This window comes from Mobula hypostoma, chromosome 6 (genome assembly GCF_963921235.1).
Source record: "Mobula hypostoma chromosome 6, sMobHyp1.1, whole genome shotgun sequence".
NCBI lineage: Eukaryota > Metazoa > Chordata > Chondrichthyes > Myliobatiformes > Myliobatidae > Mobula > Mobula hypostoma.
In genome coordinates, this window is record NC_086102.1 from 96,204,567 (window position 1) to 96,222,100 (window position 17,534).

At 45.6% G+C, this 17,534-nt stretch overlaps 1 protein-coding gene across 1 annotated transcript in view; it reads left to right on the forward strand.

Moving 5' to 3' along the window:
- Positions 1-709: 709 nt before the first annotated feature.
- LOC134348224 (lysosome membrane protein 2-like) overlaps positions 710-17,534 on the forward strand; it is a 181,380-nt gene continuing 164,555 nt past the window's right edge. Inside the window, exons 1-3 of the mRNA XM_063051277.1 lie at positions 710-1,033; positions 3,275-3,432; positions 10,646-10,790. Coding sequence (XP_062907347.1) covers positions 911-1,033; positions 3,275-3,432; positions 10,646-10,790 — 426 coding nt within the window. The 5' untranslated portion in view covers positions 710-910. The remainder of the gene's footprint in view (positions 1,034-3,274; positions 3,433-10,645; positions 10,791-17,534) is intronic.

Here is a 17,534-nt window from a genome sequence, read left to right on the forward strand (position 1 = left end):
CTCTCTCTCCTTTTTCTCCCTCTGTCCCTCTGACTATACCCCTTGCCCATCCTCTGGGTAATTTTCCTCCCCCTCCCCTTTCCTTCTCCCTGGGCCTCCTGTCCCATGATCCTCTCATATCCCTTTTGCCAATCACCTGTCCAGCTCTTGGCTCCATCCCTCCCCCTCCTGTCTTCTCCTATCATTCTGGATCTCCCCCTCCCCCTCCCACTTTCAAATCTCTTACTAGCTCTTCCTTCAGTTAGTCCTGACGAAGGGTCTCGGCCCGAAACATCAACTGTACCGCTTCCTAGAAATGCTGCCTGGCCTGCTGCATTCACCAGCAACTTTGATGAGATTTGTTACTAGAATGATTTTCCTTGGGCAAGGACATTCAGAAACAGGGGCCACAGCCTAAGGAAATGGGATCTGAGATGAGGAGGAATTTCATCACCAGATGCAGGTAAATCTGTTGAATGCTTCACCACAAATATTGAAAGAAGGGTATACTTATGTTACAGAAAGCTTAAGGATTAAGTGGTTTGAGGAAAAGATAAGCATGAACACAGGGTAGTCTAGAAAGGCTGAATGGCTTGGCACTGCTCTCAATTTCTAGGCTTGTGTAACTAAGAGTTGAATATCCTCATGGTTTAAATAGTGGGAGATTTGAACATTGTGTGTCTATGTACATTGACCTTTGGAGCTGATTATGTTTGCCAGCAACTGGACCTTGATCCGCCAGCAGCATTTAGGGAGCCAGCTTGACTCTGTGTTGAGTAGATCCCAAAAATTGTAGTGCACAAAGTGCTCCTTTAGCTGGTGGATCTGTTCCCTCAGAAAGTGAATATGCTTCATGTAACCAATTAGTTGTTAGTCAGCTGAAGTGTCTCATTATTCTCGTTTTACTGATTTTTCATTATTTGTAGAAATTATGACTCACTTACGGAACAAAGTTGCGGTGATGAGTACCTTTGCTTTAGGCTGCCTCATTACATTCATCGTGTTGACTGTTAATGATGTTCTTAAGAACGTAGTGGAAGACCACATCAAAGAGGTAAGAATCAGCAGAATATGGACTTCTTACAATATTTATGCAAAGCTAATTTACATAAATCAACATAAAATTAATAATATGTTTAACATGTATGTTGGTCCAGTGTTACTCTGCTGGTCAAAACGGGTTTAAGATCATCAGACCATAAGACATAGGGGAATGGCCTTATTCTGCTGCTACGTCTTATGGTCTAACCTGTCCACACTGAATAAGATGTTCATCTCAGTTAGTCCAATTTTCTTCTGTTTGCCTCTGATTTGGGCTCTAAACTTTTCCTACTTGTCCAAATAACTTGAGAAATATTTCCCATTCCAGAGGGATGTGATCCATCTATACGAATCCCATTTTATCAGCACCAGTTTCCTTGACTCCTATGCCTTGGTTCTAGTGCTCATCAGATAGAATGTAGAACATAGAAATCTACAGCACATTACAATTTGTTCAATGGCCTAATCTTATTATGTCACAGGATGTAATCTGAATTTAGCAGTAGCTGTTATTAAAAAAATGTGAACCCCAGTGCTTAAATGTGTGGTTGTGTGGTTTTGTGGTTTTAATTCGCGAAGTAATTCCTACACTAACATTATTTGCGAAGTAATTCCTACACTGCCATTATTCCCCAAAGCTCCTGAATTACTATTGGTCAAGATCTCAAAGTGGCTGTCAAATTGCGCACTGGGAGTTCCCAGCTGCACCTCCCAGCCTTGCCACCAGTAACCTTGTCCCATATCCATAAAACAATGCAGCCCCAAAATTTTCAAAGTTCGTTGTCGTATATACATGGGTGCAAGGTAAAACTTACTTGCAGCAGCATCACATAGCACATAGCACATAGCATCAGACACAACATTCACGACAAAAACATAAATTAAACAGACTAGGTACAATCTTTACAGGTAGGTTGAAGGGTGTACAGGCTTTTGTATGCCACCTGCCAAATGGTAGCTGTAAGATGTGATGGCTTGGATGGTGAAGGTCTTTGATGATAGAAGTTTTTAATTGTATTATCATGGTATTTTATTATTACTAATCTTTTCCAATCTTAGTATGTTGAACATTCTGAGCAGAGGCTATCAAAAAGGTTGGAGTAAGGTAGTACGTTCAGCATAGGTATGTTTTAACTTTAGGTTAAAATCAGCAAGTTGATCCTCTCTTTTACCTGTTGTAGGCTGGGTCCAACATACCCTTTCTTTAATATTGTCAGGAAACTCAGATATATAGCAAGTGATCCATCCAATACTGGCTGCATTGCATTATGCCCAAGGCTTTCCAAGTGTGGATGGCTTTGGATAGTGGGAAGGGATTGATATAGTTGCAGGCACGTTATAGAGTCATAGAGGGATACCACCAAGTCCACACCAACCATCAACCACCCACACAATAATCACACTTTTACTAGTTCCACATTGCCATCAACTACCCTCCCCCCAGACTCTACCACACAACTACAGACTCAGGGCAGTTTACCCAGGCCAGGTAACCTCCTATCTGCCCACCTTTGGGACGTGGGAGGATATCAGAGCACCTGGAAGATTCTCACTTCATCACAGGAAAAGTGTGCAAAGCTGAGCAACTGTAACCACACTTATAGACGTAACACTTGCACAACCATCGAATTGTCTCTGATTTTGCTTATTTTCTGACTGAAATCCTGTTTTGGCATAGTGGCTTTTCACTGACTCGTATAATTTATGTTCTGTGTGATGTCTGAACATACTTGCTGCGAGCAAGGTTTTCATTGTACATGCAGCTCATGGTATTTGTGGATGTGGCAATAAACTCCTTGACCTGACTGAACTCCACACAAACACCACCAGAAGTCAGACCGAACAGACAGCAGCTCTGTTAGGTGTACTGATGTGCTACCGAGGGATAACACCCTTAACATACTCCATTTACAGTCATGAAATTTCACCCTTCAATCAGATGAGTGAGTAGAATCTTGCATTAAGAGCCGAAGCTGGTCAGCTGGATTGATGGTCACAGTTATCCAGTTTAGTGCAGTTTTTTATGGATGGCCCTGGTGTGTGAATGAATAGTACAATTGGGAACAGTTGATGAGATTGATAATGGTATTTAGACTGCTCGGGAATGGGCAGCAAGTGGAGGGATAGTGATGGTATGCAGGAAGAAGGAATTTAGTTTCATTTGCATGATGTTCAGCACAGATATTGTGGACTGAAGAGTCTAGTCTTGCACTGTCCTGTTCTGTGTCCTATATTTCTCATCCTGTCTCTACAGCATACGAAGCTGAAGCTGAACAGTGAGGCGTATAAGAACTGGAAGGACCCTCCCGTTCCCGTCTATATGCAGATCTTCTTCTTCCATATTGAAAACCCAGAAGAAATACTTAAGGGCAACCAGCCCATGGTGAGGGAAGTTGGACCCTACACATACTTGTAAGACCAGTTTATTTTTAAACTGCTAACTACCTACGTTAAATACAGGAACTGTTATAAACCATCAGCAGGTCAGACAGCATCAGTAGGGAAAAGAACAGTAAATGCTTAGGACCTACTACCCTTTATAGAAGTGGGCAAGGGAGAGAAGGGGAGGTACAAATTAATTTTCCAGTACAGGGATGGTGGAGAGGAGTGTGTAGAACAAGGGAAATGTCTGTGATAGGATGAGTTGAGATGGCTTAATGATAGTAATAACCAACACGTTCAGCTTCTTGGTCTGTGTGATGACATGTCTGATTTGCCAAATATGTGAGGTTGCTAAGGAGACAGAGTTAATGTTGATATGAAAACAGAAACAGGCCCTTCCTTCCATAATGCCCACGCCCACCTTTTGCCTACCTATATTAATTGCATTTGTCTGCATTAGGAGCCCTGCCTCTTCAAGTATCTCGATAACTGCCTAGTACACTTGGTAAGAGTATCTGATTCCAGATATCAACCATTCTCTGTGGAAGAATATTTTCACTTCAGATCCCCTTTAAGATTCCTTTGTCTCATTGAAGCTGATGCCCTTTTGATTTTCATACAGGGAAAATGATTCTGACTATCCGTCTGTCTGCGCCTCTCATGTTGCTGTAAAACAAATCCATCTTAGTTAATCTCCACGCGCACCCACCCCCCAGCTGAAGCCCTCCAATTCAGCAACATCATGATGAATCTCCTTCGCACTCTCTCCAGTGCAGTCATACATATCGTATAGTGTGGCGACCAGAACTACACAGTACTCCAGGTGTGTTTTAGGTAATACTTTGTAAAGTTCCCTACTCTCATATTCTATGCCCTAACATAGGATGGCAAAAATGCCATTTCCCTTCATTACCTATCTACCTGTGCTTTTCTAGTGACTTGCAATATCCATGTACCTGTGGGCCTATTTTTTACCCATGTACCCAGCCAAATATACTTCGAACGTCACAATTGTAACAATACACACCCAACTGCGCCAGCTTTCGGCTCTAACTCTCTGGAATATAGATGGTTGGTACAGCCCCATTAATGATTCAAGACCGTCCTGCTAATTGACAATCATGTTTTAGGTGCCAAGAACTGAGTATTTAAAGAGCGCCTGACTGAGGTTCGGTGCTCAATTGTAACCCAACTAGAGATATTGTCTCTATTCTCTAGTCTCTAGTTACAAAACCCAACTAGAGATATCGTCTTGCATTTTGTTTTTGCTCAGTTCTCGTTCCAGCTTTATCCTGTGCTTCAATTCCAGGCTCAGATACGCCAGCACCTGGGTCCAAACCATCCTCGTCAAGGTCTCTCGTCACAGTACGATTGAGCCAACATGGACCCAGCGGGGTATCAGAGTCTCTTGGCTGCTGTGTACAGTGACGGGTTTCCGGACAGAACCTGGAGATACACGATCTCTAAGCTGCCGTCTACTAGATGTCGCAAGGAGGATGCCAGAGTCACTCAAATGAGGGTATTGCTTGCTCTGCGGAACCAGTGCATCTTCCAACCCTGGAGATATTCGACGGTGACCCAGGTTCATGCCATGGCTTCAATTCTCATTGCTATTCGAACTCCAGCCATCCTGGTTCCCTTCAGAGCAGGAAAAAGTGGCTTTCACGATCTCTCTCCTAACCGGGAGAGCCGTCGCCTGAGCCACCGTGCAAGGTCGGAGATTTGCATTGATTTGGAGGAATTCATGGCCATCACGAGAAAGTTATTTTGTCATCCTGCCAACACAAACAGAGCCTTGGATGTTCTGATGAAGCTGCATCAGGGAAGTTGGTCAGTTATTGAGTTCTGAACTTTGGCACAAGAGAGTGGTTGGAATGAAGGAACCTTGGCCACTCTGTTCCACCACAGATGAACTAAAGGATGCCCTCACCTTGGAGAGCCAACAAGGGGCTTAGAGGTCCTCATTGACCAGTCCACCTGCTTTGACAAAGGTCTGGCAGAGCGTAAGAAGGACTACGTTACAAGGCCGAAGGTGGCAAGCCGGAGCCTGACCTCAGTCTGTTGCAGTTCCACACCCCAGTCTCAGATCATAACCAGCCCATCTCCTGCAGGCTCTGTCCAGCTCTTGCAGATCAGTTGCACGAGGCTTTCTGCCCATGATAGGTCCCGGCATCAGGATCTTAGAATCACAGAATCACAGCTGCTGCTATTACCGCGAGGAAGCAGGTCACCTGTGGGCTGAATGTCTGAAGCTGCAGCCGCCTGGAGAATTGCTAAGGCCATCCAGTATCAGAAGGACTGTGAAGGCAGCAGCCACTACTCCCAATCCCACGGATTCTAGTTTCACACCGAAGGCAGTTTCACCTGGGATAGGAACTCGAGGCTGGTGAAGTCTTTTATGGACTCTGGTGCAGTGGGTAATTTTCTGAATTTAGGAACCGCCCGTCTGTTTGATATACTGCTGTAAGAGTCGAGTCAGCCCAAGCCTGTAACTGTCTGGATAGCTGCCCACTAGGTTCCGGGCAGATCCACTAACAGGCTATGGTGCTGCAGAGGAGGATTGAAGATCATGTAGGAGACATTAGTTTCTACATTATTGACTCTCCATTCATACCTCTGATCCTGGGGTATGCTTGGCTGTCCCAGCATAACCCATCTGTGGACTGGAGAGAGAGGAGAATCATTGCTTAGTCCGGTCATTGTAAAAGGGTGTGTTTGCAGCCTGGTGTTCCAACCCACAGACTCTCCTGAGACCAACGACCAGCAAGAGAACAGACTTCAGAGCAAGCTTACCCGAAGCCTAAGGGATCCAGCCACCAGGTCCCAACTGAAGGAAGGATTCCTAAATGCAGACACTTGGAGCCTGTTCCCGGGACACGGACCCTCGGAGCCCGCCCCCGGGACACTGACCCTTGGAGCCTGCCCCTGGGACACGGACCCTCGCAGCCTGCCCGTGGGACACTGACCCTCGCAGCCTGCCCCTGGGACATGGACCCTCGCAGCCCGCCCCCGGGACACGGACCCTCGCAGCCCGCCCCTGGGACACTGACGCTCGCAGCCTGCCCCCGGGACACTGACCCTCAGAGCCTGTTCCCGGGACACTGACCCTCGGAGCCACCCCTCCAACAGTCTGCATCCACCCCTGCCACCTAGGAAACCTCTGGTGTCATCCTTGGAGGAGGGTTCAGAAAAACTTGCACACCCAGGCCAGTCAAAGATCCTTCCATCTACAAGAACTTGGAAGAAGTCTTCAGAAAGGGAAGGGTCTTGACTCTTCCATCACATCAACCCTACGATCTTCTGCCTGGCACTTGTCCTCCGCGTGGTCAATTACATGGGCTCTCTGGCCCAGAGAGAAGTATATATTGGAGGGTCTTGCTCTGAGATTCATTCAGCCCTCCACCTCACCAGCTGGCGCAGGCTTCTTCTTTGTACAAAAGAAGGATGGGAGCCTAAGGCTATCTATTGATTATAGAGGATTAAACCACATAACAGTCAAGAATCGTTACCCCGTTCCACTCATGAATACTGCCTTTGAGATTCTCCAAGGGACAAGAGTATTCACTAAGCAAGGGTGTGTACAATCTGGTCTTTATAAGGGAAGGTGATGAGTGGAAGACTGCATTCAATACACCGACAGGGCACTACGAGTACCTGGTTATGCACTTCGGTCTTGCAAACGCTCCAGCAGTTTTTCAGGCCTTTAGAAACGAGGTGCTCTGGGGTACTCTCATAAGTATGCCTTCATCTACTTGGATGATATCCTAATCTTATCGAAGTCCCTGGAGCAGCATGTCATCCATGTCAGGAACATTTAAAAGAGGCTTCTTGACCATAGAATTTATGTCAAGTTGGAGAAGTCCGAATTTCACATGATGACCATTTCATTTTTGGGTTTCATCATCTCCAACAGCAATCTCTAGATGGACTCTACCAAGACCTAGGCAGTCAGAGACTGGCCACAACCATCCAGAGGGAAACAAGCCCAACGATTCCTGGCATTTGCTAACTTTTACCAGAAGTTCATCAGGAAATTCAGCTCAGTGGCTCCAGATAAGGGATCCATGGCACCCTTTGTCTGGACCACTGAAGCGGAAGCTGCTCTTGCAGAGCTTAAACAGCAGTCATATCAGCTCCCATTTTGGTTTCACCTAACCGGGACCTTCCCTTCATCGTGGAGGTGGATGCCTCAGACATCGAATTGGGTGCAGTGTTGTCTCAACAGTCACCTTCAGACAGTAAAATTCAGCTGTGTGCATTCTTCTCCAGGAGCAGACATTGGGAATCGGGAGCTATTGTCAGTTGAGTTGGCATTGCAGAAATGCTGTCACTGGCTTGAGGGGGCCAAGAACCCTTATTGTCTGGACAGACCAGGAGAACCTGGTTTATATTCAGGAGGCCAAGAGACTGAGTTCCAGGCAGGCCAGGTGGTCTCTTTTCTTCAACCATTTAACTTTGTCCTAACCTATCGATTGGGGTCAAAGAATCGAAAACCAGATGCCTTGTTTCATCAGTTCGACGAACCCAAAGGAGAGGAGCAATTTGCCACTATTTGCCCAAGTGCCAATCTGTTGGGGAAACGACGAACTTGTTGACAAAGCCCGGGTACAGGGGGAGACAGTCCTAAGGACTGTTTGTCTCAATCTCTGTCAGGTCACAGGTTCTGCAGTGGGGATGTTCTTCGAGAATGACCGCTCACACAGGGATTGCCAGGACTCTTGAGTTCATCAAGAGAAGGCATTGGTGGCCTGGAATGGTGAAAGAGGTTTGCAGGCATACGAGGTGTGCACTCAGAACGAGAAGCCCCGTACCCAACCCCAAGGGCTCGACCATCCCCTACCTGTACCAGACAGACCGTGGGCTCCACACCTCCAGGGACTTTGTCACGGGTCTTCCACCTTCTAGGGGGAAGACCATCATCATGGTAATTGTCGATTGATTTTCAGAGGCCTAAAGATTAATTGCCTTAGTTAGCATCTGTGGCAGAGACAGCTAAAATTGTTCTTGACTAGGTTTTCAGAACCCATGTTTTTCCGGTGGACGTAGTTACAGATCATGGTCCACAATTCACATCACGTTTCTGGAGGGCATTTTGCAAGCTGATAGAGGCAACAGCGAGCCTCTCCCCTGGGTTTCGCCTGCAGTCCAACGGCCAAATAAAGCGGGTGAACCTAAGATATGGAACATACCCTAAGGTGCCTGGCCTCTGAAAGACCAGACATGTGGAGCAACCAGTTGACGTGGGCAGAGGTAATCCACAACACTTTACGGCATTCGGCACATGGGGTGTCCCCTTTCAAATGCTAATTTGGGTGTTCTCCACCAGTCTTCCCTGAGCAGGATGCCAATGTTGGGGTTCCTGCAGCTGAAGATCTCATCTGACACTGCAAGGAGAAATAGACAAGGGCAAGGGAGATATAAGACCATAAGACAAAGGAGCAGAAGTTGGCAATTCGGCCCATCAAGTCTGCTCCGCCATTTTATCATGAGCTGATCCATTCTCCCATTTAGTCCCACTCCCCCGCCTTCTCACCATAACCTTTGATGCCCTGGCTACTCAGATACCTATCAATCTCTGCCTTAAATACACCCAATGACTTGGCCTCCACTGCTGCCCGTGGCAACAAATTCCATAGATTCACCACCCTCTGGCTAAAAAAATTTCTTCGCAACTCTGTTCTGAAAGGGCGCCCTTCAATCCTTAAGTCATGCCCTCTCGTACTAGACTCCCCCATCATGAGAAACAACTTTGCCACATCCACTCTGTCCATGCCTTTCAACATTCAAAATGTTTCTATGAGGTCCCCCCTCATTCTTTGTTATTGTTAACAATTAAGATATTGTTAACTTCTACCTAGAAATCTGAAATAAAGCTGACAGGAAGAGAAGACAGGCACCAGTTTTGCAGCCTGGGCAATGGGTCTGGCTCTTGACTCAGGATTTGCCTCTCTGGGTGGAGTCTAGGAAATTGGCATCCAAGTTCATTGGGCCCTTCAAGGTTCTCAGGAAAGTAAATCCATTGGCTTACACCTTGCAGCTCTCCAAGACCCTCAAGTTCAATCCCTCTTTCCGTATTTCCATGTTGAAACGCATGAGTAGCAGTCCTTTAGCCCCCAACAGCATCAGCCCCACAGTCACCCAGATTTGTAGATGGGGAGCAGGTTTTCACTGTAAAAAGAATTCTGGTTTCATCTATTGTTCGGGGTGTTCGGCAGTTCCTCGTGAACTGGAAGGGATTCACACCTGAGGAATGGAGCTGGGTTCCTGAAAGGGACATCTTGGATCCGGCTCTCGTCCATGACTACCATCGTCCTCTCCCCGTGCAGCCCGGGTCGCCTGGAGTCAGCCATGGGGGAGAGGATCCTGTTACGACACACACCCAACCTTGTCAGCTTCTGGCATTTAGATGCTCTGTCTCTCTGGAATATGGATAGTTGGGTTCAGGACCGGCCCACTAATTGACAATCATGTTTTGGGTGCCAAGAATTGAGGTTCAGTGCTCAATCAGAAGCCCAACTAGAGATATTGTCTCGCATTTGCTTTTTGCTCAGTTCTTGTTCCTGCTTTATACTGTGTCTCGATTCCAGGCTCGGATACTCCAGCACTTGGGTCCAAATCATCCCTGTCACAATAATTGTACCTACCTCCATAGTTTCCTCTGGCAGTTCATTCCATGTACCCATTTCTTTCAAATCTTTACCCTCTCACCTTAAATCAATGTCCTCTAGTTTTAGACTCCCCATCCTGGGAAAACATTCTGAATGGCTTTCATCTCTCCCCGGGGATCCTTCCACCCTTATGTATTACAAGACACCTCTGCAGTAGCTACATGCCAATCAATGTCTCACTTCCTGAAGTCAGTATTCTCCACATCCTTCTCCTTGGTGCCCACAAATGAGAGGTGCTCAATTCAGGGCTCCATCGTTATTCCCTGGCTCCTCACGTAGATTGTCCCTTGAATGCAAGGTCAGAGAGGAGTGACAGAGAGGAGTGAGGAGTTTTTCTTAACGCAGATTCAGATTGGGCTGGGGGGGTGTAGAGGTGGAACTCCACATCATCTTTAGATATGAACTTGAAGAACTGTAGGTCTCGGTACAGGAAGGATGAGTAGCCCTCTATCTACCAGCAAAAAAGCAATCTATCAAGGCATTCTTCTGTGTTAAAGATGTTCTATGATTATACATCATTACAGCTTTTCCAGCTCTTGGTGCCTACTAACAGCTTCCAATCTCCTCTTTAACAGGGAGCTCAGACACAGGTCTAATGTGTTACTATTTGATAATGCCACAATCTCTGCTGCTACTCAGAAAAGTTTTATATTCCAACCGGCTATGTCTGTAGGTGACCCCAGAGTCGATGTCATTACAACAATCAACATTCCCTTTGTAGTAAGTAATGCCATTTCTTAAACAATCAGTGTGAGACAGCACACAACCTTCTAAAGAGTGAAATGTGAAAATGGGATTGAAGTATGACAATGGGAAAGGATTACTCCAATCAACTGATAGTGATAGGTGGGGTCTCTGATTGTTGCTGTTTTCCAGAAATGATTCATTTTGCCATGGTTTCGGGCTTTAACGGCTCTTCTCAGCATAGGTGGTCATCAGCAAGAGAAGACCATGAGGGCATCAATTAAAATGGATGGTCACACCCTTTTCCCTGGGGTAAAGGAGTCTAAAGGGCAGAAGTAATTCGTTTGTTATTGTCACATGAAATGATGTAGTGAAAAACTATTTTGCATGCCATCTATAATGATCATTTCACCACAACAGTACAGTGAGAGAGTACAAGGGAAACACAATTACAGACTGCAGATAACAGTGTAACACTTAAGGCACACACTTACTTGTGTGTCAAATGTACGCTGTAGGTATGGCGTAGCTGCTTACCCTACGCTGTACTCTACGCCGAACCCTACCCCATAGCCTAACGCGCACCTCTCCCAAAATGTAACTACGTGTCGCGGCGTCGCAGCCCGCAACAACTGTGACTGGTCCGCTTGGTAGCATTGCATTTCCTCCTACACTGCAACAGCTTGCCATTTGGGCGACTGAAGGGCAGGGAAGGAACTCTGGCTGCAATGCTTTCCATAAAGCTTTACAGACCTCTGAAATTTTGGAGGACCCTGTGCTCGATGCCAGTTTGTAGCTAGCTGCTACAGCCTGTTGACTTCCACCTGAAGCTAAAACTCGAATGGTGATTGCCAGTCTCTGAGTATACTGTGTTTACACTGATGCGAAATAAATGGTTGGAGACGATGAACCAAATCGTCAAATCTACCTGCTGACATCCGAAAATATTTGAAATGCATTTCCTCACCCATGTCTCTCAGTGGCCGGACAAGCACAGAAAATTCACCCTCCTTCAGTTTCAGTCACCATTGTTTGAAGTTTGAGTTTCTTCGTGTTGAGTTTCAACACGAAGAAACTCAACACAGTGGCATAGAAACCCCACCGCCAACTAGCATTTTGGCGGTGAATTGCAGAGCGACACAAACACACAAACGCACAAATATAAATGCTCACAACGGCGTAGCCCACTTGCGTAGGCTGCGGCGTAAGCTAGACCCACAAGTATAAATCAGCCTTTACAGAGAAAGTGCAGTTCAGGTGCAAGACCGTGACGAGGTCAACAGTCCATTTTGTCTGACAAAGCCACCATTTGATAGTTTAAGATGAGAGCAGACAATCTTAAAAGGGACCTGAGGGGCCACTTTTTCTACATAGAAGATAGTGGGTCTGTAGAATGAGCTGACAGTGGAAGAGGGAGAGGAAGATACCTATTCCCCTCTCTCTATGGTATGATTGCTTGGAGGCATCAATATGTCTAGAGCAGATGGATGGTGTACCGTTCTACCAAGCTACAAGTGGCTGAAGTGACCATGTCTCATTTGGGTTGAATTAAGAAGCCTCCATGATTTCCACCATAGTCGAAGTTAGATGGCTTCATTATCCTGGACAGTACTTCATTCTCAATGAATGTACAGATTCAAGTGCAAGTCTTATCAGGTCCCTTGGAGACCCAGTGCTGAGGTAGAAATGCCATTAAGTGTTAGTGGGTGGGAAGATGGACAACATCACCTTCACTCCTCATTAACAGGAAACACATATTGGATAAGACTCCCGTGAAGGAGTGGGAGCACATTTCTAATTTTCTCGTCCATATGGAAATCTCAGGCCAAAACATCAACTGTCTATTTCTCCCAGCCTGCTGAGAATCTCCAGTGCTTTGTGTGTTGCTGTAATTCTCTCATATTTGTCTTAGCTCTGTTTAGAGGAGATTAACGTTGCTTTCCGAATCTCAGGAAGGAAGTTACAAAGCAGGGCTTTGAAATGAGTCAGGTCTTCAGTAGCCACCAGGAAGAGGGAGATGAGGGAGATTAAAGTGTGACCAAAGACATTGCACTAAAGGCCTTCAGCTCCTTGGGAGAGACTGAGGTCAAAGTGTGTATGGAACTGGAGGAAATAGCAGAGGTAATTAATGAATATTTTACTTCAGTATTCACTATGGAAAAGATCTTGTTGATTGTAGTGATGACTTGCAGCAGACTGGAAAGCTTGAGAATGTGTTTTACTCAGAGACTGGTGAGTGTGTGGAATGGGCTGCCGGCAATGGTGGTGGAGGCAGATACAATAGGGTCTTTTAAGAGACTTTTGGATAGGTACATGAAGCTTAGAAAAATAGAGGGCTATGGGTAACCCTGGTAATTTATAAGGTAGGGACATGTTGGGCACAACTTTGTGGGCCGAAGGGCCTGTATTGTGCTGTAGGTTTTCTATGTTTCTAAATCAGGGACAGGAAGGATGGAACTAAAACTGGGACTAGCATCTCAACCAAGAGATTCATGAATGTGGTCAGGGAGGGTTTATACAAAAATTGCAGGGATATGGACAATAAAAGTTTCAGGAGTGTTTGACAAAGAAGTAGCACAATGTTAGATGGGTTCAGACTAAAAGCTGATTTATACTTGTGTGTCAAATGTACACTGTAGGTACAGCGTAGCGGCATACCCTACGCTGTACTCTACGCCGAACTCTACGCTGTAGCCTAAGACGCACCTCTCCCAAAATGTAACTACGTGTCGCGGCGACGCAGCCCGCAACAACTGTGACTGGTCCGCTTGGTAGCATCGCATTTCCTCCTATGCTGCAATAGCTTGCCATTTGGGCGACTGAAGGGCAGGGAAGGAACTCTGGCTGCAATGCTTTCCATAAAGCTTTACAGACCTCCAAAATTTTGGAGGACCCTGTGCTTGATGCCAGTTTGTAGCTAGCTGCTACAGCCTGTTGACTTCCACCTGAAGCTAAAACTTGAATGGTGATTGCCAGTTTCTGAGTACACTGTGCGTACACTGATGCGAAATAAATGGTTGGAGACGATGAACCAAATCGTCAAATCTACCTGCTGACATCCGAAAATATTTGAAATACATTTCCTCGTCCATGTCTCTCAGTGGCCGGACAAGCACAGAAAATTCACCCTCCTTCAGTTTCAGTCACCATTGTTTGAAGTTTGAGTTTCTTCGTGTTGAGTTTCAAATGAGATAAAGTTTCAAAAAGAGGCACAAATGTCCTGCAGATACAAGGATATCTGACACTGACATTGTGTCTCTCCATTGCCTTAAATCCAAAGAGTTATTGATCTTGTTTGAACATACTTAGTAACTGTCTCCACACCCCTCTTTGTCACAATGGCGGGGGCATAGGGAGCAAGGGTGAACCCAAATGCAAGACACATCTTGTGAGGTTACTCAGATTTAGTTTATTGTTCGATACCAGGAGAGCAAGGCAGGAGCAGGAGTAGCAAACTGGACAGGGACTCAGGACTACGACTAGGCTGGGACAAGGGTCTGGGCTTGGACTCGGAATCGGAATCGGATCCCAGAACTAGAGACGACATGAAGAGGCAAGTGTATGGACTCCGAGCCCGAGAATGGGCAAGGACCCAGTACCTGGGTCTTGCCTCGGGCTCGGACCCCAGAACCAGGCATGGACATGACATGGGCTAGGGAGAGGAAGAACATGGGAACACAGAGCCTCGGTCTAGGGGAGCAGGTACATTGAACCATGGACACATACACAGAACAGAGAGCCGGGACCCCTCCTTGGGTACAGGACATAGGGCCAGGACTCAAGACCCTCCGCGGGGCAACGGCAAGACGGCCTGACTTACCCCACGGTGATCACCTTTTATTCTTCTAATCTCAAGAGAGTAGAGGCCCAGAATGCTAAATCTCACCTTGTTAAAACCTACCCCCGTCCCACACTGGCACAGCTCGGCACTTCTTTCAGCACTCTGTTGAGTAGAGAGATCTGAGCTGGACACGACATTTCAGATGTAATTTTAATAGCCACTATTGTAGAGTTGTAGAACCAGAGGGCAATACAGCATGGAAACAATAATCAAATTGAATTGTATTGAACTGACTTTATTTCTTACATCCTTCACATACATGAGGAGTAAAAATCTTTACGATATGTCTCCATCTGAATGTGCAATGTGCAGTCATAGTAATTTATAATAAATAGAACAGTCAGTGTAATATAGAGTACACTCAAATCAGCGAGAATTCATCAGTCTGATGGCCTGGTGGAAGAAACTGTCCTGAATCCTGTTGGTCCTGGCTTTTATGCTGCGGTACCACTTCCCGGATGGTAGCAGCTGGGATAGATTGTGGTTGGGGTGACACGGGTCCCCAATGATCCTACGGGCCCTTTTTACACACCTGTCCTTGTAAATATCCTGAATCATGGGAAGTTCACAACTACAGATGTGCTAGGCTGTCCACACCACTCTCTGTAGATTCCTGCTACAGTTCCCATACCAGGCAGTGATGCAGCCTGTCAGGATGCTCTCAATTGTGCCCCTGTAGAAAGTTCTTAGGATCTGGGGGTCCATACCAAACTTCCTCAACTGTCTGAGATGAAAGAGGCATTATTGTGCCTTCTTCACCACACAGCTGGCGTGTACAGACCACGTGAGGTCCTCGGTGATGTTTATGCCGAGGAAATTGAAGCTGCTTACCCTCTCAACCCCAGATCCATTGATGTCAATAGGGGTTAGCCTGTCTCCATTCCTCCTGTAATCCACAACCAGCTCCTTTGTTTTTGCAAGGGGACAATTATAGAATGACCAATTAACCTACCCAGTATGTCTCTGGACTGTAGGAGGATACCGGAGACCCAGGGAAAGCCCGTGCATTCCACGGGGAGGATGTACAGAGACTCCTTACAGAGGATGCTGGGATTGAACTCCGATGGTCCGAGCTGTAGTGGCTACATATTAACTGCTATGCTATTGTGTAGTATCAATGTATCTGAAAAGTTTTCTCCGTCTTGTCAGACAAAATAATTAGTAACTTTCCTGCCATTTTCTTGTCCATTGTAATCTCTCCTATCTCTGTCTATAAGATTAAACATTAACTTCAGCAGCCCTTTTTTCCTTTTTGGCATACCCACAGAAACTCTGGCAGTGTTTGTAATTTTCCATCTTGTGTAATATGTTCCCTTTCCTTATCAATGCCTCAGTCCTCCTTTGCTGAAATCTCCCAGTTCTCAGCATTACTGCTTTCCCTTAGTCTAACACTTATTTAAAATTCATCTGACAGTCACCACTAGATGACTCTGCTGTTGTTTATTTTTGCTTTAAAGGAACCTGTAGATCCACAACTGACATATGAACACTCTACATTGTTTGAGAGACCAGTAGGATTGATGGGTTGGATTTGCTGGCAGATGTGGTTATTGCATTGCTGATGTGGGAATGCAGTCATCTTCTGCTGTGTAGGGATGGCCATTTTGTGTAGGAGTGTGTCACTTTCATGTGTATTCACTCCCTCTCACCTCTGAACCATGACAACTGGGGGCTGAGTCGAGCCAGGCAGAGGAGGGAGTGCTGAGTGTTTGGAGGATCTTCACTCAATGAGCCTGTGAGGCTGACTGGAAGCCACTCTTCTCCTACCTGCTCGTTCTTATCACAGCTGTCTATGTGGTCCTCTCCTACACACTCTTCCTGTTCACTTCTGACTTGCAAAAAATATATTCACTATAGAAACAGCCCTCAGGATCGGAACTAAGGGACAGTCTGTATATTACTTGTAAGCTATGTATTAATTATGAAAATTCTTACATTCTTTGATTTACTGTCACACCTTGTAAGGTAGCTTCCCAATTTATCACTGCTAACACATGTCTTATGATTGATTGATTTATTGAGATTCAGAGCAGAACAGTCCCTTCTGGACCTTTGAGCTGCACTGCTCAGCAATCCCCCGATTTAATCCTAACCTAGTCACTGCACAATTATTTTTACAATCACCAATTACCAGTATGTCTTTGGACTGTGGGAGGAAACTGGAGCACCCAGAGGAAACCCACACAGTTATGGGGAGGACGAAAGAATTCCTTATAGGCGGTAGTGGGAAATGAACGTAGGTTGTCATAACTTTCCCCTTTATTGATCACAGTGATTGAGATTGGATTTAAACAACAGGTGATTGACCGTGGTTGTTAACAGCAGGAGAAAACAAAACAAAAAAGTGTATAGTGTGGAAAATCTGAAATAAGGGTGTTTACCAATACCAAGACACCTACAGCAGCCAATGTGTCTATTGTGAGAAAATGTCTTTACAAATGAGGCAATTAAACCATAAGATAGGGGAGCAGAATTAGGCCATTTGACCCATTGAGTCTGCTTCACCATTTCATCATGGCTGATCCATTTTTTCTTCTCAGCTCTCATCTCTGTCTTTTCCCCATATCCTTTCATACCCTGAAAAATCAAGAATCTGTCAACCTCTGCCTTAAATACACCTGGCTTTCACAGCCAACTGTAGCAATGAATTCCACAGATTCACAACTCTCTAGCTAAAAAAATTCCTTTTTGCAGATTGATTACTCTCTAGCTAAAGAAACCATCCAGGTTTCTTGAACCTGTGAAGAGAATAAACTCTGATAAAGCAAACAAGAACTTGGCCTATTCTCCGTCACTTAGTGAAAATTTTCAGAAACGGAAAACACTTCAAAACATATTCACGACAAAACCGTGATGGTTTGTATGCTTTATACAACATTTCATTCCTCATGCCGAATCTGAGAAGCCCCATTCAATTGGAGAAAAACTGGTTCTGTCAA